We start from the raw sequence: 25658 nt of genomic DNA, 5'->3' as shown, positions 1-25658 counted from the left end.
AAAGTAGACATTGATGCAGAGATTCAACACCGCCTCCAGTGCACCAGTGCAGCCTTCGACCACCTGAGGAAAAGAGAGTGTTTGAAGGCCAGGCCCTCAAAACTGCCACCAAGCTCATGGTCTACAGGACTGTAGTAATATCTGCCCTCCTGTATGGCTCAGAGACATGGACAATGTATAGTAGACACCTCAAGTTGCTGGAGAAATATCACCAATGATGTCTCTGCAAGATCTTACAAATCCCCTGGGTGGACAGGCGCACCAACATCAGCGTCCTCATTCAGGTTAACATCCCCAGCATTGAAACACTGACCACACTCGATCAGTTCCGCTGGGCAGGCCACATAGTCCACATGCCAGACACGAGACTCCCAAAGCAAGTGCTCTACTCGGAGCTCCTTCACGGCAAACGAGACAAAGGTGGGCAGCGGAAATGCTACAAGGACCACCTCAAAGCCTCCCTGATAAAGTGCAACATCCCCACTGACACCTGGGAGTCCCTGGCCCAAGACCGCCCTAAGTAGAGGAAGTGCATCCAAGAGGGCGCTGAGCACCTCGAGTCTCAACGCCGAGAGCATGCAGAAAACAAGCGCAGACAGCGGAAAGAGCGTGCGGCAAACCAGTTCCACCCACTCCTTCCCTCAACGACTATCTGTCCCACCTGTGACAGAGTCTGTGGCTCTCATATTGGACTGTTCAGCCACCAAAGAACTTGCTGTGTATGTATAACACAAGTTTATACCCTGTACAATCACATAAGACTACTGGATGTATCTTCACACTGTATACACTATGCCTGTACCACCAGAGGGTGCAACTGGTGGAGACCTAGGGGTCACCTGTACACTACAGGTAACCAGGTATAAAAGGGCATTGCCCATGCTGTACCCTCACTCAGGAGCTGTAATAAATGGACTAAGGTCACCACAGTTCAAGTCCAATACCTTGCCTCGTGGAGTCATTACTAGAGTGCTTACAGACACAATAAAGTTCACTTCAGGAGTTGAAGCAAGTCTTCCTCGATTTCAAGGGACTGCCTATGATGATGATGATGATGACTATAATTCTTCTGGTACTCTGTGGGCTCAATTTTCCCCAGTGATTTGTGTCGTTTTTTTGGCCTAAGTTAAAAAATACAAGTTTCTCCAATCAATGTGCGCCAGCGTAACTCAGTTAGTTACGATTTTTTTAGATTAGTTCTTTAGGCATTTAGGCAAGTATGGCCAGCTGAGTTCTTCTTCTTACTCCAGTTTTTCTTAGGCCGGCGTATGTGGCCTCTGTAGAAAAACCTTCTGGTGAGTTAAGAAAATCGGCGCAGGTAAGTAAATCAACGCAGCAGATGCCTGGACAGCAGCAGCAGGAGGGGTAAGAGAGAGTGGGAGAGGACATGGGGTGGAAGTCTTTCGGGCATAGTTAGGGGCAGGGAACGGAAGGGAGGAGGCCGTTCGGCCTGAGATAGGTGCGGGGACCGGGACCGGCATCGGCAGGGAGGCGGGGGGGGGGGGGGAGCTTTAGTAATGGAGGTAAGTTACTGCAATGTTTAATGTGCTTGTGCAGGCTGCTGTGAGCTACTTGGGCCCCCCAAAAACGGGCATAACTCTTCAAATACGCCAAAAAACAGCTTTGGGGAAAATTGATCCCTATGTATGGGAATGTAGGCTGTGAGGAGGATGCAAAGAGGTTTCAAGGGGATACAGACAGGCTAAGTGAGTGGGCAAGAACATTGCAAATGGAATATATTGGAAAAATGTGAAGTTATCCACGTTAGTATGTAAAATAGAAAAGCAGAGTATTTTTTTTAAATGATGAGAGATTGGGAAATATTAGTGTTCAGAGGGCCCTAGGTGTCCTTGTACATGAAACATGAAACTCTTTTGGAAATCACTGAAGGTTAACATGCAGGTGCAGCAAGCAATTAGGAAAACAAATGGTATGTTGGCCTTTCTTACAAGAAGATTGGAATACAAGAGTAATGATATCTTACTGCAATTATATTATCATCATCATAGATGGTCCCTCAAACGAAGATGACTTGCTTACACAAAAGAGCTGCAATTATATAGGGCCATGGTTAGACCACACCTGAAGTACTGTGTACAGTTTGGTCTCCTTACCGAAGGATATACGTGCCATAGAGGGAGTGCAACAAAGGTTCACCAGACTGATTCCTATGAGGAGAGATTGAGTAGACTAGACCTATATTCTCTAGAGTTTAGAAGAATGAGAGGTGATCTCATTGAAACATACAAAATTCTAACAGGGCTTGACAGGGTAGATGCAGGAGGATGTATCCCTGGCTAGGGAGTGTAGGGGTTCACAGTCTCAGAATAAGGGGTCGGCCATTTAGGATAAGAAGAGGAGAAATTTCTTCACTCAAGGGTGGTGAAACTTTGGAATTCTCTACCCCAGAGGGCTGTGGAGGCTCAGTCGTTGAGTATATTTAAGATAGGGATCGATAGATTTTTGGATATTAAGGGAATCAAGGGATATGGGGATAGTGCAGGAAAGTGGAGTTGAGGTAGAAGATCAGCCATGATAGCTCAGATGAATACGTGGCTTGAGGAGTGGTGCAAGAGAGAGGGATTCAAATTCCTGGGACATTGGAACCAGTTCTGGGGGAGGTGGGACCAGTACAAACCTGATGGTCTGCACCTGGGCAGGACCGGAACCAATGTCCATGGGGGAGTGTTTGCTAGTGCTGTTGGGGAGAAGTTAAACTAACATGGCAGGGGGATGGGAACCTATGCAGGGAGTCAGAGGGAAATAAAATGGAGGCAGAAGCAAAAGATAGAAAGAAGAATAGTAAAAGTGGAGGGCAGAGAAACCCAAGGCAAAAAACAAAAAGGGCCACATTACAGCAAATTCTAAAGGGGCAAAGTGTGTTAAAAAGCCAAGCCTGAAGGCTCTGTGCCTCAATGCGAGGAGTATTCGGAATAAGGTGGACGAATTAACTGCGCAGACAGCGTTGACGGATATGATGTAATTGGCATCATGGAGACATGGCTCAAGGGTGACCAAGGCTGGGAACTCAACATCCAGGGGTATGCAACATTTAGGAAGGATAGACAGAGAGGAAAAAGAGGCGGGGTGGCGATGCTGGTTAAAGAGGAAATTAATGCAATAGTAAGGAGGGACATTAGCCTGGATGATGTGGAATTGGTATGGGTGGAGCTGCGAAATACCAAAGGGCAGAAAACGCTAGTGGGAGTTGTGTACAGACCACCAAACAGTAGTAATAAGGTTGGGGACAGCATCAAACAAGAAATAAGGGATGTGTGCAATAAAGGTACAGCAGTTATCATGGGCGACTTTACTTTACATAGAGATTGGGCTAACCAAACTGGTAGCAATGGAGGAGGATTTCCTAGGAGTGTATTCGGGATGGTTTTCCAGACCAATATGTCGAGGAACCAACTAGAGAGCTGGCCATCCTAGACTGGGTGATGTGTAATGAGAAAGGACTAATTAGCAATCTTGTTGTGCGAGGCCCCTTGGGAAAGAGTGACCATAATATAGTAGAATTCTTTATTAAGATGGAGAGTGACACAGTTAATTCGGAAACTAGGGTCCTGAACTTAAGGAAAGGTAACTTCAACGGCATGAGGCGTGAATTGGCTAGAATAGACCGGCAAAGGATACTTAATGTGTTGACGGTGGATAAGCAATGGCAAACATTTAAAGATCACATGGATGAACTTCAGCAATTGTACATCCCTGTCTGGAGTAAAAATAACATGGGGAAGGTGGCTCAACCATGGCTAACAAGGGAAATTAAGGATAGTGTTAAAACCCAAAGATGAGGCATATAAATTGGCTAGAAAAAGCAACAAACCTGAGGACTGGGAGAAATTTAGAATTCAACAGAGGAGGACGAAGGATTTAATTAAGGGGGGGAAAATAGACTACGAGAGGAAGCTTGCAGGGAACATAAAAACTGACTGCAAAAACTTCTATCGATATGTGAAGAAAAAAATATTAGTGAAGACAAAGGTAGGTCCCTTGCAGTCGGATTCAGGTGAATTTATGATGGGGAACAAAGAAATGGCAGACCAATTGAACAAATACTTCGGTTGTGTCTTCACGAAGGAAGACACAAATAACCTTCCGAATGTACTCGGGGACAGTGGGTCTAGGGAGAAGGAGGAACTGAAGGATATCCGTATAAAGCGGGAAATTATGTTCGGGATTGAAGGCCGATAAATCCCCGGAGCCGGATAGTCTGCATCCCAGAGTACTTAAGGAAGTGGCCCTAGAAATAATGGATGCATTGGTGATCATTTTCCAACAGACTATCAACTCTGGATCAGTTCCGATGGACTGGAGGGTAGCTAATGTAACACCACTTTTTAAAAAAGGGAGAGAAAACGGGTAATTATAGACCGGTTAGCCGGACATCAGTAGTGGGGAAACTGTTGGAATCAATCATTAAGGATGAAATAGCAGCGCATTTGGAAAGCAGTGACAGGATCGGACCAAGTCAGCATGGATTTATGAAAGGGAAATCATGCTTGATGAATCTTCTGGAATTTTTTGAGGATGTAACTAGCAGAGTGGACAAGGGAGAACCAGTGGATGTGGTGTATTTGGACTTTCAAAAGGCTTTTGACAAGGTCCCACACAAGAGATTGGTGTGCAAAATCAAAGCACATGGTATTGGGGGTAATGTACTGACGAGGATAGAGAACTGGTTGGCAGACAGGAAGCAGAGAGTCGGGATAAACGGGTCCTTTTCAGAATGGCAGGCAGTGACTAGTGGAGTGCCGCAGGGCTCAGTGCTAGGACCTCAGCTCTTTACAATATAAATTAACGATTTGGATGAAGGAATTGAGTGTAATATCTCCAAGTTTGCAGATGACACTAAACTGGGTGGCAGTGTGAGCTGTGAGGAGGACGCTAAGAGGCTGCAGGGTGACTTGGACAGGTTAGGTGAGTGGGCAAATGCATGGCAGATGCAGTATAATGTGGATAAATGTGAGGTTATCCATTTTGGGGGCAAAAACACGAAGGCAGATTATTATCTGAATGACGGCAGATTAGGAAAAGGGGAGGTGCAATGAGACTTGGGTGTCATGGTTCATCAGTCATTGAAAGTTGCATGCAGGTACAGCAGGCAATGAAGAAGGCAAATGGTATGTTGGCCTTCATAGCTAGGGGATTTGAGTATAGGAGCAGGGAGGTCTTACTGCAGTTGTACAGGGCCTTTGTGAGGCCTCACCTGGAATATTGTGTTCAGTTTTGGTCTCCTAATCTGAGGAAGGATGTTCTTGCTATTGAGGGAGTGCTGCGAAGGTTTACCAGACTGATTCCAGGGATGGCTGGACTGACATATGCAGAGAGACTGGATCAACTGGGCCTTTATTCGCTGGAGTTTAGAAGGATGAGAGGGGATCTCATAGAAACGTATAAGATTCTGACAGGACTGGACAGGTTAGATGTGGGAAGAATGTTCCCCATGTTGGGGAAGTCCAGAACTAGGGGACATAGTCTTAGGATAAGGGGTGTGCCATTTAGGACTGAGATGAGGAGAAACTTCTTCACTCAGAGAGTTGTTAACCGTGGAATTCCCTGCCGCAGAGAGTTGTTGATGCCAGTTCATTGGATATATTCAAGAGAGAGTTAGATATGGCCCTTACGGCTAAAGAGATCAAGGGGTATGGAGAGAAAGCAGGAAAGGGGTACTGAGGTAAATGATCAGCCATGATCTTATTGAATGGCGGTGCAGGCTCGAGTGGCCGAATGGCCTACTCCTGCATCTATTTCTTATGTTCTTATGTGATTGGATTCCTTTTCAAACCTAGTCCCCGATTCAGTCTTCTGTTTTATACTCAGTTTACATTCTTAGTACTCCTTACTCTTCGCCTTGCTCAACTTCTCCCTCTTCGTCTGCTCTTGACCCCTTTTTCTCACTTCACATTGAAAAGTAAAGGCAAACACAAAGAGAAAGAACACAAAAAGACTTTGGGATGCACATCTAAATAAATAGAGAGAGAACATACTTTGATGCTTTAGTAAAGAAAGATATCTAAAATAAATTGCATGGGGAGACACTACACTAACAGTGCAGGTGGTGAAGGCAGATAATTTTTTGTTTAATATGCAATTGTCCTGTCGCTGCAGCTGTCTGACTTGATTACTGTGTTACACCAAACACGTCCTTACATGCAAGGCCACTGCTTTCAGTGAAATACATCGTCACACATTTTGGTGACTGAAACTTCTGCACATTCCACAACTTTCAAGGATAATCCTGGCAGGTCAGAACCTGCTGTGTATGTTAAATACAATAACAATCAACTCAGTCACTATCTATTGGCAACTATGGTACTGGATGTGCTTCAGTTCCTTCTCCACAGCAGCAATTCAATCCAGACTTTTACTGAAAGGAGTACAGATTTCTGAGGGCAAAATCTAGACACAAAATTAAAAGTAAAACTCAACAAGGCTGTGCTTGCAGTGCAGAGCCTCTCTGGAAAAGAGTGCAATCGAAGCATCAGAACTAGGGTTCTAACCCATCTCCAGCTCATGCTTCTGTCCAGTCAAGCTCTGTGCTGGGAGTGCAGACTTGCTAAATTTGCTTTTAAATTCCCTTGCTTGATTTTCATTCCCCTAAAATGGATTAAATTTTAATTTCCCCCTGTTCATACTGATACTTTTTCATCCTCAACAGAGTGAGGAATGTCAATGCTAAAGAATGGTCTGCTTTTCACTTTTACCATTTACTGTCAACGTCAATCATAGCAGATAACTGGATGGAGATAGTCATCGCAAAAATAATGTTATCAACCATCATGGCAGGATTTGCTCTCACCAGTTCTCCAAATACAGTTCTTTAAAGCTTTCATTTTTATATTTAACACTTTCAAAAAGACAAGTCACTGATAGATGGAAGGTGCAATATTTACAGTCATTACCTGTAGTTTGCTGATGTTACCAATAGTTTCTGAGTTGCAGTCATTAGATTTCATTGTCAGTCTCTCTTGTTCAGAATCTGTATTTAAATCACAAAGATTAAATTAGTTTGTATAGTTTTCCACAGAGGATAATTAATATAACATAAACAAGTTTATATGTCTGCAGCTGGAATTTATTGCCGAAAAAAAACCAGGACAGTTTTTACTATCTGCAGAAGCAGTAAGCTGCCAGTTTTCAAACATTTGACCCTCTCTCGTGCCAGCATTAGTGAGTGAATGCTAGACCTCAGGGAAGGGGAGTTACTTGCCCAATGAGGGACAGAACTGCCATCCTCTTACCTGGTTTTCTCTTTTCTACGGGGGAAATGGGATTGAATTCATCTATCACAAAATAAATGTGAGCCTCCCAAACCTGTGGCCTCCACCACCTAGAAGGACAAGGACAGCAGGTGCATGGGAGCACCATGTCCTCTAAGCTCCCCTCCAAGTCACACACCACCCCATCTTGGGACATATATTACTATTCATCCATGGTCGCTGAGTCAAATTCCTGGAACTCCCTACCCAACAGCCACAGCTGGAGTACCTTCACCACATGGGCTGCAGTAGTTCAAGAAAAAGGCTCACTACCACCTTCTCAAGGGCATCGAAGGATGGGCAATAAATGCTGGCCTGGCTAGTGATGCCCACAACCCCAGAATGGATTTTTAAAAATGTGGGAGGAGGACCACCATTTGGTCTTTTGTAGGTAGCTATTCCATTTGGGAAAACCTACAGTCTGCTTTATCTCTGCATCAAGCTATCTCTTAAATTACATCAAGGTTGTTGCCTCCACTAACCCACCCAGAAATTTTAATCATAATTTATGTAAAGAACTTCTTGCCATCAAACCTAAATAAAGGAAGAGCTTGCATTAATACAGTGCCTTTCATGTCCTCAGGAAGTCAAAAAGTGCTTCACAGACAATAAAGTACTTTTTGAAGTGTAGTCATTGTTGTAATGTCGGCAAACATGGCAGTCAATTTGTGCACAGCAAAGTCTCACAAACAGCAATGAGACAAGGAACCAGATAATCTGTTTTAGTGATGGTGATTGAGAGATAAAGCTTGACCAGGAGAATTCTATTGCTCTTATTCAAATAGTACCATGGGATCCTATACGTCCAGCTTGAGCAAACAAACAGGGGCCTCAGTTTAATGTCTCATTTAAAAGATGGTACCTCCGACAGCGCAGAACTCCCTCAGCACAACACTGAAGTGTCAGCGGGATTATGTCTTCAAGGGCTAGAACTTCCTACTCGATCGCTCCCGCCCGAATCTTAGCATCTTTAGAACTGCCGGAATATCGCTAAGGAGCGCTCCTGCGGTTTTTGCCTGCTGGTTGTCGGCGGTGGCGGTACTCAAGGGTAGCGGGCCGGAGCGGGCGGTGGCGTAATCCCTCGGAGTCAGCAATCTGCTTGCCTTTGTAAAGGCAAGCATGCCTCTAGCAAGGAGCATTTTTTCATCTCTGCGCATGCGCAGTCATTCTCCCATGATTTTGGGTCAGAGTTGACCCTGCGCATGTACAGAGAAGAGAGTGAGTTGTTGATAGTGGTGAGGAGGAGAAAGAGGATCGTTGGTAGTTGGCGAGAGGTGGGAGCAGCGTCGGAGCGGCCTATAAAAGGCCCAGCGGGAGCTCGAGTACCAGCGGTAGTTGGCGAGAGGTGGGAGCAGCATCGGAGCGGCCTATAAAAGGCCCAGCGGGAGCTCGAGTACCAGCGGTAGTTGGCGAGAGGTGGGAGCAGCGTCGGAGCGGCCTATAAAAGGCCCAGCGGGAGCTCGAGTACCAGCGGCAGTTGGCGAGAGGTGGGAGCAGCGTCGGAGCGGCCTATAAAAGGCCCAACGGGAGCTCGAGTACCAGCGGCAGTTGGCGAGAGGTGGGAGCAGTGTCGGAGCGGCCTATAAAAGGCGTACCGGTGCAGCTACAGCGGGACAGAAAGCAAAATAGAAGTAGAAAGGAATCAAAAGGTGACGTCACAGCCAATGGGGTAAGTGATTGGTGAGTAGCTTTTCTTTTCTTTTTATTTTTTATATCAGTAAGTGAACTGTAACATTGTTATTACCAATTCAAGGGTATCTAAGGGTTAAGGCATGGCAGGAGAGCTCGGTCACGTGATATGCTCCTCCTGTACCATGTGGGAACTCAGGGACACTTCCGGTGTCCCTGATGACTACATGTGTGAGAAGTGTATCCGCCTCGAGCTCCTGACGGTCCGCGTTGCGGAATTGGAGCTGAGGGTGGATTCACTCTGGAGCATCCACGATGCTGAGAATGACGTGAGTATCACGTGTAGTGAGTTGGTCTTACCGCAGGAGAAGGGTCCACAGCCAGATAGGGAATGGAAGACCAGCAGGAAGAGCAGTGCAAGGAAGGTAGTGCAGGGGTCCCCTGTGGTCATCCCCCTGCTTGAGTACTGTTGGGGGGGGATGACACATCAGGGGAGGGCAGCAGCAGCCAAGTTTATGGCACCGTGGCTGGCTCTGCTGCACAGGAGGACAGGAAAAAGAATGGGAGCGTGATAGTGATAGGGGATTCAATGGTGAGGGGAATAGATAGGTGTTTCTGCGGTCGCAACCGAGACTCCAGGATGGTATGTTGCCTCCCTGGTGCAAGGGTCAAGGATGTCTCGGAGCGGGTGCAGGACATTCTGAAATGGAAGGGAGAACAGCCAGTTGTTGTGGTGCACATTGGTACCAACGACATAGGTAAAAAAAGGGATGAGGTCGTACAAAACGAATTTAAGGAGCTAGGAGCTAAATTAAAAAGTAGGACCTCAAAAGTAGTAATCTCGGGATTGCTACCAGTGCCACGTGCTAGTCAGAGTAGGAATTGCAGGATAGCGCAGATGAATACGTGGCTTGAGCAGTGGTGCAGCAGGGAGGGATTCAAATTCGTGGGGCATTGGAACCGGTTCTGGGGGAGGTGGGACCAGTACAAACCAGACGGTCTGCACCTGGGCAGGACCGGAACCAATGTCCTAGGGGGAGTGTTTGCTAGTGCTGTTGGGGAGGAGTTAAACTAATATGGCAGGGGGATGGGAACCAATGCAGGGAGACAGAGGGAGACAAAAAGGAGGCAAAAGCAAAAGACAGAAAGGAGATGAGGAAAAGTGGAGGGCAGAGAAACCCAAGGCAAAGAACAAAAAGGGCCACTGTACAGCAAAATTCTAAAAGGACAAAGAGTGTTAAAAAAACAAGCCTGAAGGCTTTGTGTCTTAATGCAAGGAGTATCCGCAATAAGGTGGATGAATTAACTATGCAAATAGATGTTAACAAATATGATGTGATTGGGATTACGGAGACGTGGCTCCAGGATGGTCAGGGCTGGGAACTCAACATCCAGGGGTGTTCGACATTCAGGAGGGATAGAGTAAAGGGAAAAGGAGGTGGGGTAGCATTGCTAGTTAAAGAGGAGATTAATGCAATAGTTAGGAAAGACATTAGCTTGGATGATGTGGAATCTATATGGGTAGAGCTGCAGAACACCAAAGGGCAAAAAACGTTAGTGGGAGTTATGTACAGACCTCCAAACAGTAGTAGTGATGTTGGGGAGGGCATTAAACAGGAAATTAGGGGTGCATGCAATAAAGGTGCAGCAGTTATAATGGGTGACTTTAATATGCACATAGATTGGGTTGGCCAAACTGGAAGCAATACGGTGGAGGAGGATTTCCTGGAGTGCATAAGGGATGGTTTTCTAGACCAATATGTCAAGGAACCAACTAGGGGGGAGGCCATCTTAGACTGGGTGTTGTGTAATGAGAGAGGATTAATTAGCAATCTCATTGTGCGAGGCCCCTTGGGGAAGAGTGACCATATGGTGGAATTCTGCATTAGGATGGAGAATGATACAGTTAATTCAGAGACCATGGTCCAGAACTTAAAGAAGGGTAACTTTGAAGGTATGAGGCGTGAATTGGCTAGGATAGATTGGCGAATGATACTTAAGGGGTTGACTGTGGATGGGCAATGGCAGACATTTAGAGACCGCATGGATGAATTACAACAATTGTACATTCCTGTCTGGCGTAAAAATAAAAAAGGGAAGGTGGCTCAACCGTGGTTATCTAGGGAAATCAGGGATAGTATTAAAGCCAAGGAAGTGGCATACAAATTGGCCAGAAATAGCAGCGAACCTGGGGACTGGGAGAAATTTAGAACTCAGCAGAGGAGGACAAAGGGTTTGATTAGGGCAGGGAAAATGGAGTACGAGAAGAAGCTTGCAGGGAACATTAAGGCGGATTGCAAAAGTTTCTATAGGTATGTAAAGAGAAAAAGGTTAGTAAAGACAAACGTAGGTCCCCTGCAGTCAGAATCAGGGGAAGTCATAACGGGGAACAAAGAAATGGCAGACCAATTGAACAAGTACTTTGGTTCAGTATTCACTAAGGAGGACACAAACAACCTTCCGGATATAAAAGGGGTCAGAGGGTCTAGTAAGGAGGAGGAAATGAGGGAAATCTTTATTAGTCGGGAAATTGTGTTGGGGAAATTGATGGGATTGAAGGCCGATAAATCCCCAGGGCCTGATGGACTGCATCCCAGAGTACTTAAGGAGGTGGCCTTGGAAATAGCGGATGCATTGACAGTCATTTTCCAACATTCCATTGACTCTGGATCAGTTCCTATGGAGTGGAGGGTAGCCAATGTAACCCCACTTTTTAAAAAAGGAGGGAGAGAGAAAACAGGGAATTATAGACCGGTCAGCCTGACCTCAGTAGTGGGTAAAATGATGGAATCAATTATTAAGGATGTCATAGCAGCGCATTTGGAAAATGGTGACATGATAGGTCCAAGTCAGCATGGATTTGTGAAGGGGAAATCATGCTTGACAAATCTTCTGGAATTTTTTGAGGATGTTTCCAGTAAAGTGGACAAAGGAGAACCAGTTGATGTGGTATATTTGGACTTTCAGAAGGCTTTCGACAAGGTCCCACACAAGAGATTAATGTGCAAAGTTAAAGCACATGGGATTGGGGGTAGTGTGCTGACGTGGATTGAGAACTGGTTGTCAGACAGGAAGCAAAGAGTAGGAGTAAATGGGTACTTTTCAGAATGGCAGGCAGTGACTAGTGGGGTACCGCAAGGTTCTGTGCTGGGGCTCCAGCTGTTTACATTTTACATTAATGATTTAGACGAGGGGATTAAATGTAGTATCTCCAAATTTGCGGATGACACTAAGTTGGGTGGCAGTGTGAGCTGCGAGGAGGATGCTATGAGGCTGCAGAGTGACTTGGATAGGTTAGGTGAGTGGGCAAATGCATGGCAGATGAAGTATAATGTGGATAAATGTGAGGTTATCCACTTTGGTGGTAAAAACAGAGAGACAAACTATTATCTGAATGGTGACAGATTAGGAAAAGGGAAGGTGCAACGAGACCTGGGTGTCATGGTACATCAGTCATTGAAGGTTGGCATGCAGGTACAGCAGGCGGTTAAGAAAGCAAATGGCATGTTGGCCTTCATAGCGAGGGGATTTGAGTACAGGGGCAGGGAGGTGTTGCTACAGTTGTGCAGGGCCTTGGTGAGGCCACACCTTGAGTATTGTGTACAGTTTTGGTCTCCTAACTTGAGGAAGGACATTTTTGCTATTGAGGGAGTGCAGCGAAGATTCACCAGACTGATTCCCGGGATGGTGGGACTGACCTATCAAGAAAGACTGGATCAACTGGGCTTGTATTCACTGGAGTTCAGAAGAATGAGAGGGGACCTCATAGAAACGTTTAAAATTCTGACGGGTTTAGACAGGTTAGATGAAGGAAGAATGTTCCCAATGTTGGGGAAGTCCAGAACCAGGGGTCACAGTCTAAGGATAAGGGGTAAGCCATTTAGGACCGAGATGAGGAGAGACTTCTTCACCCAGAGAGTGGTGAACCTGTGGAATTCTCTGCCACAGAAAGTGGTTGGGGCCAATTCACTAAATATATTCAAAAGGGAGTTTGATGAAGTCCTTACTACTCGGGGGATCAAGGGGTATGGCGAGAAAGCAGGAAGGGGGTGCTGAAGTTTCATGTTCAGCCATGAACTCATTGAATGGCGGTGCAGGCTAGAAGGGCTGAATGGCCTGCTCCTGCACCTATTTTCTATGTTTCTATGTTGTCTTCAATAAGGAGAGCAGTTATTTGAAAAGTATTTTGAAAAGAACTGAAGCATAATTATAATTCATAATACTATAATACTACAATTATAATACACAATACTACAAAATTAAAATATTTAATTAATACAAATGTGTTCATCATGCAACAATTGCGTCCTAACGGATCTTAAATGGTGCACTCGTTGAAGAAAGGACTGGGGATGGTTAATTGGGGATGTCTACCTATATATGCATATGTTCCATAATAGTACCTGTGAAATTAGTTTACACACATTTTTTGTCACCTTTGCAGAAAAAATTAGCCAGCAATAGGGCGGACCTCTATAAAACGGGTGGAGGTCCGCCGAAGAGGGTTGAATTGTTGGACCTGGAAGAACGCGCTGCAGCCCTGACGGGAGTGTATGATCGCACCGCCACATTCTCGTGGAGGGCAAATCTGCATAATCCCTGGACTGTACTGAGGTCATGTAATTCGATGTCATGTGAATATAATGTATAATGTAGAATGTATGTATAATGTAGAATGTAATGTAATGCTGGGAGCACGAAATGTTCTTAGTTCTGACATGACTTTTTGGTTGATCACACTCTGCCACTTGGAAAGCAATATACTGTTTGGGACTCAAGTTTTGTTATGTCATGTAGTTTTCTGTCTACTCTGCTTATGATAGTTTCATGTAATGATTCTCAGTAATATATGATGCAGCGGTTTGCTCTCTACATTAGCCTGCACAAAGTGAATTGCACTCATGTTACCTCTGACCCCTCCCCTCCCCTGTCGCCAACCATTAACGTTATGTTTTTACAGTTGCACAGGAGGAGACGCCTGCCCCTCCCAGTGAGGAGTTACTGGAGGAACTGACGATGGAAAAGACAGTGGTGGAAGAGATGGTTGAGGAGGAGGAGGAAAATACTCCTCAAAACTTTGTGACGGTGGAAGAGGAGGAGGGAGAGGTGGCAGGACTTGAAAGGTCCTTTCTACCTGTGTCCACTGGTTCCTCGTCGGAATCCAACTTTCTTGGATTCCGGTCCGAGGAAGTGGGACCAATGGCATGCAACGGCTCACACCGACCCCCATACTGAATCCGCGGCGGCTGATCCGGCAAGGTGGGAACACTGCGAGACAGGCAGATGCGAACCTGGACATGGTGGGACTGTTTAGGATGAGCATCGCCGTGAGTCGAGAGCTCCTCCAGGCCATTGCTGGGTTGTCTGCCAACATCGCTGCTGTAGCAGCACGTCAATCAGAGGACATGGCGGAGCTGATTGCGGCGGTGAGGGAGAATAACCAATCCATCAATGTCAATACTATGCGGCAATCGATGGTCCTGGGATATGGCACTGCACCCCAAGGTGCCATACCATCAATGGTGACAGCACTTGATCGTTGTGAGGAAGTACTTTCTTCCAACTTTGAAGACAGGTCGACAACAACACCCGCTTCTCCAGACCCCACACACATATCGCACTGCCATTGTCACCGCCCCCCCCCCCCCGAGCTCAGCAGTCACGCTCGAGGTGCTCTGCTGCACGACGTACTGGTCCCGACGTGGGCAGGGCCAGGGGTATTAATAGCAGGAGGAGAAGGGCAGGGATTGGGGAGGAAAGGCGTTGGGAAAGGTGGCCGCAGGTAGAATCCTAGGAAAGTGGGGGGTGGGGGCGGGGGGCGGTGGAGAATGTTGTTTTTACATTTGTTGTTGCTGTTGGTGGTGGTTGTGGATTATAATGTTTTGTTTTGTAAAATTTTCATTGAAAACAGTTAGTTATTATTTTATTTACTTTATTAAAATTTGTTATTTATATTCAAATTACAACATTTATTTTTTTAAATTATTCAACACGACCCATTTCTTTTAAAGTACTCAAAAATATTCAGATGTCCACAAAAGAATTAAAGTCAATTATCCACAATATATTCAAAATCAAAATCCCTTATTAACTACTCCAGAATTCACTCAAAATCATTCAAAAATAAATTCCAGCCTGCTGGAACTTAAAACAGCCTCTCCCCCGCCCCCGCCCCCCCGCCGCCCCCCCCCCCCCCCCCCCCCCGCAGAAAAAACATTTCCAAAGTGGAGGCATACCGCTGGTATAAGGCATGTACCTAAAAAAATGGGCAGTACATATCCTCAGCGATAGCGGGCAGTAAAAACAGGCGAATTGGCAAATTTAGCGCTAGAGAGAAGGTTTCTGCATTTTTTGTGCGGGAAAAGTGGGCGGGCGATTTGCAGCAATGCCGGCAGTAATTGCAGGCCGAAATTACCACAGGCAATATTCGGGTCTGTACCGGGCAGTAATTTCCATTTCTAGCATATTTGGCCAGTAAACGGGCGGTAACTGGGCAGTAATCGGGTGGCCAAAATGGAAATTCTAGCCCCCAAGTCTCTTGAATGGGGTTTGAAACCATGGCATTCAGATCTGTTATGTCTGATAAACACTCAAGTTAGTGTGGTAATGTAATGGCTACTTTTATTTCAGACTCTCTGGAACATACTCTTCAGATATAACAATCAGTACAAAAGAAGATCCTGGAGTATAATTGCTGCAGGATGCTTGCTACCCTCAAGGGGTCCTTCGGTGTTCAGTTACCCAACATGCAAGCACAATACATATCACTTTCTGCCTCCACCCGATGTTCCCCTCGCCCCCATATTTTTGAGGCAACAATAACTATCTCCAAGAATGACCTGCTTAACAGCAACTACGTTAAGCTGAATAAAGTGATTTAAAAAAAAATTAATCTCCCGCTAATACGCAGGAACAATGGGTCACATGCAATGTTATCATTTGGTTAATTAAAGGCAGTAGAACAATGCAGTCCTCAGAATTGATCCTTATGACATTTTCACAGCAAACTATTCATCGAAACTAGAGAACATAACACCTCAAATCTTCTACAAAAGCGAAATATTGCAGATGCTGGAAATTTGAAATAAAAACATAAAATGCTGGAAATACTCAGCAGGTCAGGTAGCATCTGTGGAGAGAGAAACAGAGTTAACGTTTCAGGTCAATGACCTTTCGTCAGATGCTGCCTGACTTGCTGAGTATTTCCAGCATTTTCTGTTTTTACATCCAATCTTCTGTTCAATGTGTGAAGTGATGCAATTTGGGAGGAAAAATGAGGAGGCAATATAAATACTAAATGGTACAATTTTAAATGGGGTGCAGGAACAGAGAGACCCGAGAGCTCACATACACAAACCTTTGAAAATAGGACAAAGTGGTATTTTATTGCATCGTTGAGAAACCCCCAAAAAGTCACACAGTCATATTCTACTTCAATGTGATGGTACTACAGTGAAAGAAGTCTATCAGCTGCCTGGGAGGCCTGATGTAGAATCTCCATTAATTGGGGTGAGACAACAGACACTGAGGTCACTGGGACGTTGAGGTGTTTCTGCAGTGTTGACCACTGCACTGATGGTCTTCATGGTGTCTGAATGCTGGTCACTCACTTGTTCAGAGGACTGCATTGCAGCGTCTCTAGTGAGGTGCAGAAAGCAGATATTGCAAGCCAGCCTTCATTCTCATGAAGGCCCTTCAAGGCCTATAATAATATCCAGTCTCAAGGTGCTTTGTAACACTAACAATGGAGCAGTTTATAGCCTCAGGAATAGTGGTTTGAAAGCTAAAGCAGCATCAAAGCTGATGTTCTGTCAATGAGCTGTGCATGCAAGTCATGGCACTGTCCAGTGCAGAGGACATCAAGTGTATCATCCAGTGCCAACGGCAGAGTTTAGTGCATAGTCCTACTCTGTTATAGCAGACACAAGGTGAGTGTTAGACTCCTCCACAGTACCCTGAACTCTTTACAATCTGAAGATCCCAAAAGGCCTCAATAGGAATAGGACTACACTGGGCCCAAAGATATCCTGGACCTCCTGCTAAGCATTTCTCCACAATCAACAGCGCTATGATATGGGCCGTGACCTGTGCCTCACCCTGCAATGCTTCTTTTTCCTCACTACCTAAATTCCTTGGGGTATTTTCCTTAATAACGACAAAAGTGGGCCATGAAGGGACTTCTGACTGCTGATCTAACCCAGCCATTGGCACCAGCCATTTTCCTAGGTCAGTGTCAATTTAGGATGCCAGGCGGACTTCCAGTGGTATCTCCATGCTTCAGTGCGTGTCTGCCACTGCAGAGGAGGGAAATTACATGGTACTGCAGCACCTGAAATGCATCAGGGCTAGATTTAAAGAGTGTAAAAGCTCCTTAAGTGATCTGGCACAAAATTCTGAATTGCACTAAAAGATTGCTGTCTTTCCAATGAGATGTTATACTAAGGGCCCATCTATATACTAACAAACTGTAACCCATCTGACAGTCTCTGGGGTCTACTTTGACTTTTGGGCGGCCGAATAGTCAACCACCCATGCCGGCAGCAAAGATGTCCCTACTAGTTTAAGGAATGGCCTCATTTAAATCTGGCAGTCAAGCTGTGGAACGTCAAACAGACGTCCCGGTGCAGCTCAGTAGATTGAGGCCTCGAAATCGAGTAGAGGTAGCCACCAGCAAGGTGAGTGAGTTGCAGTGGGGGTGAGTGAGTTGCAGTGGGGGTGAGTGAGTTGCAGTGGGGGGGGCAGTTACAATCACAAAGGGTGAGGGTCCCAGGGTAGTAGCAGCCCTGGTTATTTTTTTGTGGGCCCTGAAGGAGTACTCTAAAGCCCACAAAAATAATTTAACCACTGACTTTTAGCAGGCCTCTTTGGTTGCATCACCTGTGGATTTGCACAGGCTCCAGCCAGTTCAGACCTAAAATAGTAATCGGGGTCCAATTTAAAATCATAGGACCCTAATTTTCATTTTAAATTGGGCTGATCTCCTGGGACAGTTGGCTGCTTTTTTTTTGAAATTCGTAGCCAATCGTTCCAATTCTTTGTCAAATCACAAACGCCAGAGGTCACCTTGCACACGCCAAGGATCACTCTGCGCCAATGCTCTTAGCCAAAAGGCCTAGAGCCACTGCACCGTTCCTGGAAGTACTGCAATACCAGGTTCGTGCCATGGAGGTGGATGGGTCAGGTCCCCCACACACCTCCGTGGAGGTGGATGGGTCAAGCCACCCCACCCACCTCCTGTTTCCAAAAAAGCAAGCATATACCTTCCTGATCCAGGGAGAACCACCCGGAGGTCATGGTGGCTACTCCCCTGTCAGGTCAGTTACGCATGATCTTAGCCAAAAGGCCGAGAAGCGACAGTTGGCTGCTTTGGATACTCAGCGGTAGGCCTCTTTCAAAATAAAGCCAGCCACATCGCCAGTGCTAACGGGGTGGTAAGGCTACCGACCCCATTTTGAAGCTATTACGACCATTTTAACGCGAGGTGAAGGCTGTCAAAATTGTGGCCCTTCTGTATCTGCTCCTTACTTTAAAAAGGAAGATTGATAAGTAAGGATGAGGTGATTTCATGATTAGGAGCTTCAGCTCTCCCTTTCCTGAATAAGTTTTACATTTTAATTTGCATATTTTTTCATTGCCATTTTTTTCTCTCTATTTTCTTTTTTGTTCCATTATGACAAGAAGGTCTGACCTTTGTGGACCACACAGTTGTGTACAATAGAGCCACAAAGTTTAAATGTATGATACCACTAATCTGCATAAATTGTTAAACCATGGGTACTAACAAGTCTTGGTGTTCAAATTCAGGATTTATCTCTCAATGAGGCAGAAGTGCTGAGAACAGCCCTTTCCGAACACCAAGGCCTGCAAAGTTCAAACAGGACAAACCAGTGAGTAATATAAGCATAAATAGAACAGAATTGCCTTGAGTGCTGGATTCCTCGGGCTCAGGGGTTAGTTACACTTACCTCATCGTCCAAAGTTTGGGTTATGGCATTTTCTTCAGTTTTTTTCTTTTCTAATTTTTCTTTAAATTTTCCCGTTGGTTATGTTTTTGTTCATATTTTCTCCATGTTTTACTGATGGTGCTTCCTTCCAGCCAATGCTTTGTGCTTCTGAAATGCTTTACCTTGTATTTGTTTCCAGGTTTTTCCTGATATTTGTTGTTTTCTTCAGCTGATTTCCTGCCATGTTTCACTACATGATGCCCTACCTCTCTCTTTAGGTTTGCCTCTTCCTAGGATTGTACTCTTAACTTCGTTAGGCTGCCAGTCACCCACCCTCAGGTCCTACAGGGGCTTGCTATCAATGTAGAGGCTAATGTATGACTGAATGTAGAAGCAAGCACATTTTACATTTAATTAAAAGTAGACCAAGGGCATAAATCAAGATGCAAATGTTAGAGTTCGACACATTGTAAATATTGGGAAAGTGATAGGGCAATCAGAGCATGAACTGTAATATAGGGGTCAAGTTTCGGGCCGCGCCTAGAACGGTGCAGCCCCGACCTGGACGCCCGTTTTTCGTGCCTAAAAGTGCAACAGAAAAATACCTCTTAATTCTCCGGCTCCTTGGCGCGGCGCGCACACAGCAGCGGGAGGCGGAGCCACAGAGTCGCGCCGATTCTGCAAGTGGGGGGGGGCGCGGTTAAGTTAAATGAGGCAACGTCGTGCCGGCAGCCCTGCGCGTGCGCGTTGGGGCACGCGCACACATGCAGTACCCAGAAACATTGGCACTCGGCCATTTTTAAATGGACTTAAAAAAGTGTTGATTTGTCTCGTGGACCCCTGGAAAGGCTTGGGATTGAATTTTGGTGATTTTTTGGTGTCTGAAGGTGTGCTTTTAGCAGCACTGTTGAATAAATCACCTGCTGAAATCAGTGAGTGCTGCTTTTCAATTCAATTCAATACAGCAATGGGACAACGTCCACCAAGAACAAAAAATTTCTTGCATGAGGAAGTGGAGATATTAGTCAACGTCATTGAGCAGAGATGGCAGGAGCTAGATACCAGCAACAGAGGTCGCATAAAAGTGCCACCTAAAGAAATGAAGAAACGCTGGAACCAAGTTGCAGAAGATTACTGCGCAGTGGCGCATACCATGAGATCTGGAAGCCAGTGTAAAAAGAAATGACCTGACCTTGGTCAAGTAGTTAGTGTAAGTAATATTTCCATTTTTCATGTAATCGTAATTGTAATGTGACTATCTGTATGTCCCACCCTGCAGAAAGACGCACTCTGTAAAAGTTATATTTTACTCTTTGCAGAAGAAATTGGCCCACAACAAAAGGGAAGCAATTCGGACAGGAGGAAGCGTGCCCAATCTGCATCCACTGGCACCCTTGGAACAGGGAGTAGCTGCTATGAGGAGTCGTACATGGAGAAAAGCAATCAGTACAGCACAAGTTGGGCCCGCACGCGAGGAAGAGGGTAAGCCCTGAAAATACATCGTAGCCCTTCAAATCGACCTGCTGCCTGGCCTGCTATGTGTGAGAGTACTCATGCCACCCATCCTGCCCCCTCCCTTGCTGTTAAACATTTGACTGTTCTGATGTATTTTGCAGAACATGATGATGATGATGATGATGATGCTGCTGCCAACCCTGAGGATCCTGAAGATACAGAACAAGAACCAGTACAACCAGATGCGGACGATCCAGATTGGATGATGGAGGCGATGATTGAAATGTCTACAGAGGAGAGCTTCCAAATTAATGTTTATGAGCTCCCATTAAGGGGCATCAGAGTTTCAACCCCTTGCATAGGTTCTGGTTCCACCTTCCATGGTTTTGATTCCGATGTTGCGGGTCCCAGTGGTGTTGCTGGTGTAATGCAGCAGTTTACAGCCAGTGCACCACCGTCCAAGCCTGTGCCTCCCACTCGCATAGGTTCTGGTTCCACCTTCCGTGGTTTTGATTCCGACATTGCGGGTCCCAGCGATGCTGGTGATATAATGGAGAAGTTTACACCCATTCACCCACCATCCCAGCCCACGCCTCTCTCTAGTACTGTCGTCTGGAACACCAAGCGCCCCACCATCCCAGCCTGCACCTCTCTCTCTCGTACTACCGTCTGGAGCACAGAGCGTCCCACCGTCCGTGCCCGCGCCTCCCAGTGTAGTGGTGCCACGAGGCAGACCCAGGCTGAGGAGAAGGAGATTGGAGACACGCTCTCCTGAGATGCAGCATGCAACGGATGCGGCTCAGGTTGTGGCAATGGGTATGGAGACCAATGAGCTTACCCGATCACTCATCGGTAGCGTCAGTGCAGTGGCTGAAGAGGTGACGGTCCTGACGGGAGAAATAGCAGTAATGACATGGGAACTTAGGGAGGGATTGTCCGAGGGAGTGCAATCGACAGCACAGGCCATTAGGGAGGGCATGCAAGTGACGGCACAGGCCACCATGGAGGTAGCTGCTGCAATAAGGGCACACAGCCCCGCCAATCAAATGACACCCCCATGAAGAAGTGAACATTCACTGAGATGTGGATGAGAGATGGTTGCAGCCTTTCTTTGCTGCTTTTGTTCTTGTTCTTGATGTAGCTGTAGTAACGTTTTTCAAATTGAAATTGTTTTGTAAGTTTTGTAACTTTACAACTTATAAGTGATCTTAGGGTTTTTAAGTGATCTTATAGTGTAAATGCTCTCACATTTTGTAACTTATTTAATTTTGCATCTAAAAAGTGATCTTGAAGTTTAAGTGATCTTAAGAGTGTAAGATTTTTCATATTGAAATTGTTTTGTAACTTTTGTAACTTTACAAGTTTTTGAGTGATCTTCAAGAGTCATATTAAAAAGTAAAGTTTGATACAACAAATATTTTATTACAGTGACGTGAACTTTTCAATAAAATATTTTTTCATTAAAACTGATTCATCTTCCATTAACACAACACAACATAGGAACAACTGCAAAGAATAAACATGTCCATGCGCAACAGTGGTCGCAGAGCCCTCAGGCATCAGTAATTGAAGCGTTCACGGATGAGCTGCTGGCGCAGGGCTCGAGCAATCGTTAAAGGAGCACGATGGACGGCCCTCCTCCGACCTCGTGCTCCGGCATCAGTCACTTGCATGCTTTCCTGATTGTCATCATCATCCACATCCTGCTCTTCTGTAATACTATCATCAGGCACTGGACCCTCACGTGGGTCTTCTGGTTCCACTACCAGCTCCTCTGCCTCATGATGGCTAAGTTATGGAGCATGCAGCACACAACAGTGATATGACTGACAATCTGAGGAGAGTATTGCAAGTGGCCTCCGGAGTGGTCCAGGCATCGGAAACGCTGTTTCAATATGCCAATGGTCCTCTCAATGATGCTGCGCGTCGCAATGTGCGCCATGCTGTATTGACGGTCAGCTTCTGTCCATGTCATGCGTAGGGGCATCATGAGCCAGGTGGTCAGGCCGTACCCTTTGTCTCCCAGTAGACAGCTCTGTCCTTCTGGCTGCTGCTCAAACATGTCAGATAGAATGCTGTCGCGTAGGATGAACGCATTGTGGGTGCTGCCAGGGTATCTCGCATCGACTGACATGATGCGCTGCTTGTCGTCACACACGAGCTGCACATTGATGGAGTGGAAACCTTTTCTATTCCTGTACTGCTCGGAATCCTCCACAGGTGCTCGCAAGGCTATGTGGGTACAATCAATGCAGCCCTGTACCTTTGGGAAGCCGGCAATCCTGAAGAAGCCCACAGCCCTCTCATGGATCGCTTGTGCAGTCATTGGGAAATTGATGAAGTCATTCCTCCGCGCATAAAGTGCAGCCGTGACTTGGTAAACGCAGCATGTATTGCACGTTGAGAGATGGCACACACATCTCCAGTTGTAGCCTGAAACGATCCCGAGGCACAGAAGGCAAGTGCAGCTGTTACCTTCACTTCAACAGACAAGGCACTGGACGTTCTGCTTCTGGGCTGCAAATCTGCTCTCAGCATATCACAGATCTCAGCGACAACTTCTCTGTGGAAACGCAGCCTTTTGACACAATCAGCCTCGCTCATGTCCGGGTACGAGCGCCTGGCTCGATATTGCCGACGTGGGTAAGGTCTCCTGCCCATCAGCCTATGGGCTATGACATTTCTGGTGTGTGAGCTCTAATCAATTCTCTCCGATGCAGTGAATTGCTGGTGAACCATTGCATAATCTGTGGTATTGACAATGCAGCACCCATTCTGCGAATTTAAGTTTCAACCTGGCTATCTGGCTGCCTCTCCCTGGCCGAATGGCCTCAGCCTCCCTCGCAGCTCGAAGGCTGCTTGCTGTGTCTTCGGCTGCCGTCGAACCATTATCTCCTACATGGAAGGAAGGCTGCCTGAAGCACTGCAGCTCGAAGGCTGCTGCTGCTTCACACAGGTAGGAATATTCAATATTTTGTCTTTGCTTTGTTTATAATTTTTTAGTCAGGATGGCTCTTTATTTGTATAAGTAAGACTGTTGAATGCTTGTAGAATTTAATTACTTCCCTTCCCCCCCCCACCCTCCCTCGTTCCCTACACCTGATTTGTAACCTACGCCTGATTTCTAAAGTGTAGGCAACGTTTTTCTGAGGGTACAAAAATCTACACTTACTCCATTCTAAGTTAGTTTGGAGTATGTTTTCACTGCCTAAACTTTCAAAACAGGCGTAAGTGGCCGGACAGCCCCCTTTTGAAAAAGAAAATCTGTTCCAAAAGACTAGAACTGGAGCAAACTAAATGCCGAGAATTGCAATTTCTAAGATACTCCATTCTAAACCAGTTGCTCCAAAAACATAGGAGCAACTCAGGCCGAAACTTGACCCCATAATGGGGACGTGAGAGAAAGGCAAGGGCACTGAATCCAGAGCCAGGAAACACAAGGAGGAGGCAGACATTGATTGAAGGTATCACTGAAATGACTGGGAAATAAAAGGTAACTGTCTTTCAAAGGCAATCATTTTGAATGTTATAAAAACATGTGCGCTGAAGTGAATATCCCACAATCCAGCATAAGACTTGGCACAAAATAGATTAAGATTCAAGATCCAATGGCCAACAACACAATGCTTAGTCTTGTAATGAGGGTAACTTGCACCAAGGAAGTCAGATGCAAAACAAACTACTGGTCTAATACAATATTCAAGTTTGATCTACAACACACTTAGGCCCAGACCAGTAAAATCTATCATTGTGCGATACTAGTGTACATTTAAAATCTTACACTGAAATTTTTCTATTTTGCTATTTCAGCAGAGGCAAACCTATTGATTTTAAAATGGGCTAGCATCTCTAGCAAAATAGCAGAGAGAGGAGTTTCATGCAAATACGTAACTTCAGAGTGTAATACCACATTAATTTTTCTTAAACTGTCTGGCCTTAAATGCACCCAAAAATGTCATATAATTTAAGTTCATTTTTTTTGTAGAAAACAGCCTGCAGCATATTAGCTTTTTTTGTAAAGGATTTGGTTAGCTTTGCACTTTAAAGCATTTCCAGCAGAGATGGAGAGCAGGTGACCTGCTCACTGGCCTTTGTTAATATTGCTGTGAAACCATCCTTTAGAAATAGTGCCAGTGTGACCCAAGTGTGACCCTTCAGTTTACTCTCACTTCCTGTAAAGAAAGTTGGTTGGTCCCTTCTTGCCAGCTCTCCACATTGGCTGAGAAGTATTGCGAGTGGAAACCTGTATCATAATCTTCCCCACTAAAAATGTGCATGCTTGCTGCATTGGAATATTTACAAAAATGTGACTTTCTAATGCTGATACAGGACTAGAACCACAGGAAGTTTTCAATTCAATTGCGAATCTGCTGGCTGATGCCCTATTTAAGAGCACAGTATACAGAGCAACCTGCATAAGTGCACTACCCCCAAATCTAGATAAAGAGCTATGCATAAAGGCTTTGTTCACATATGGAGCAGCTGTCAGCATAAGACATGCGCTTAATGTGCAAAACATAAGCAAATTCCTTTTCTTGGGGGAAGGAATGTAATGGCAAAACTTTTTTTAAGCTGGAAAATCATAAATGCAATGCACGATAGTGACTGTGCATCTAATCTAGGGAGATTTAACGGTGGCGAGAAAGGGAAGTTAAAATATTACATTTTTTGTGGTACCCAACGTAGCAAGCTGCATATGAATAGTTTTATAATTATCTGTGAGGGCCTCACAAATGTACAAAAAGTTCAATCTGAATTATAACTGTAGATTGCTTTTTATACCCTGGAGCTGAGAGAAAATGCAGGTAGTGAGGGGCCGGAGTGGAGAGCCGCCATTCGGAGCCCCCCCACCCCTTCCTTCCTCACAGGAGTAAAAAAGGGGCAGATTCGGCAAGAGTCAAAATGCAGGAACAACTGTGTTTCCACCCCCATCCCTGCCCCCGCCGCCTTCACTCCGATGTTGTCAAAGTATGATTAAATAGAGCGATGCTCATCAAAGTCATCTCTAATAGGATTGCTAATAATAACAATCTGACAATAACTCAATGTGGGCGGGTTAAGCAGAGCACGACAACATGTTCCTGTCCACCTGCAGCTCACCCATGGTGCATAGGCTGCTCTTGGGGCAGCTACAATCTGTCACTCTAGCTGTTTTGGTGGCAGGCTAGATCCACTGGGTTAGAGATATATTGGAGCAATTCTAATAAAAAGTTTATGAAGTGGGAGATTCAACATCCAGGGGTACTCAACATTTAGGAAGGATAGACAGAGAGGAAAAGGAGGCAGGGTGGCGTTGCTGGTTAAAGAGGAAATTAATGCAATAGTAAGGAAGGACATTGGCTTAGATGAAGTGGAATCGGTA

At 45.5% G+C, this 25658-nt stretch overlaps 1 protein-coding gene and 1 pseudogene across 1 annotated transcript in view; both read right to left on the bottom strand.

Moving 5' to 3' along the window:
• dnmt3bb.1 (DNA (cytosine-5-)-methyltransferase 3 beta, duplicate b.1) overlaps nt 1–25658 on the bottom strand; it is a 294113-nt gene that overhangs the window by 234121 nt on the left and 34334 nt on the right. Inside the window, exon 2 of the mRNA XM_070895082.1 lies at nt 6912–6988. Within this exon, the coding sequence (XP_070751183.1) occupies nt 6912–6965 (54 nt within the window). The 5' untranslated portion in view covers nt 6966–6988. The remainder of the gene's footprint in view (nt 1–6911; nt 6989–25658) is intronic.
• Nucleotides 18014–18252, bottom strand: LOC139277771 (U2 spliceosomal RNA; annotated as a pseudogene).

The sequence above is a fragment of the Pristiophorus japonicus genome, chromosome 12 (assembly GCF_044704955.1).
Source record: "Pristiophorus japonicus isolate sPriJap1 chromosome 12, sPriJap1.hap1, whole genome shotgun sequence".
Classification (NCBI taxonomy): domain Eukaryota; kingdom Metazoa; phylum Chordata; class Chondrichthyes; family Pristiophoridae; genus Pristiophorus; species Pristiophorus japonicus.
The sequence above is the reverse complement of the archived record's forward strand: the minus strand, read 5'-3'. Positions and strand labels throughout refer to the sequence as shown.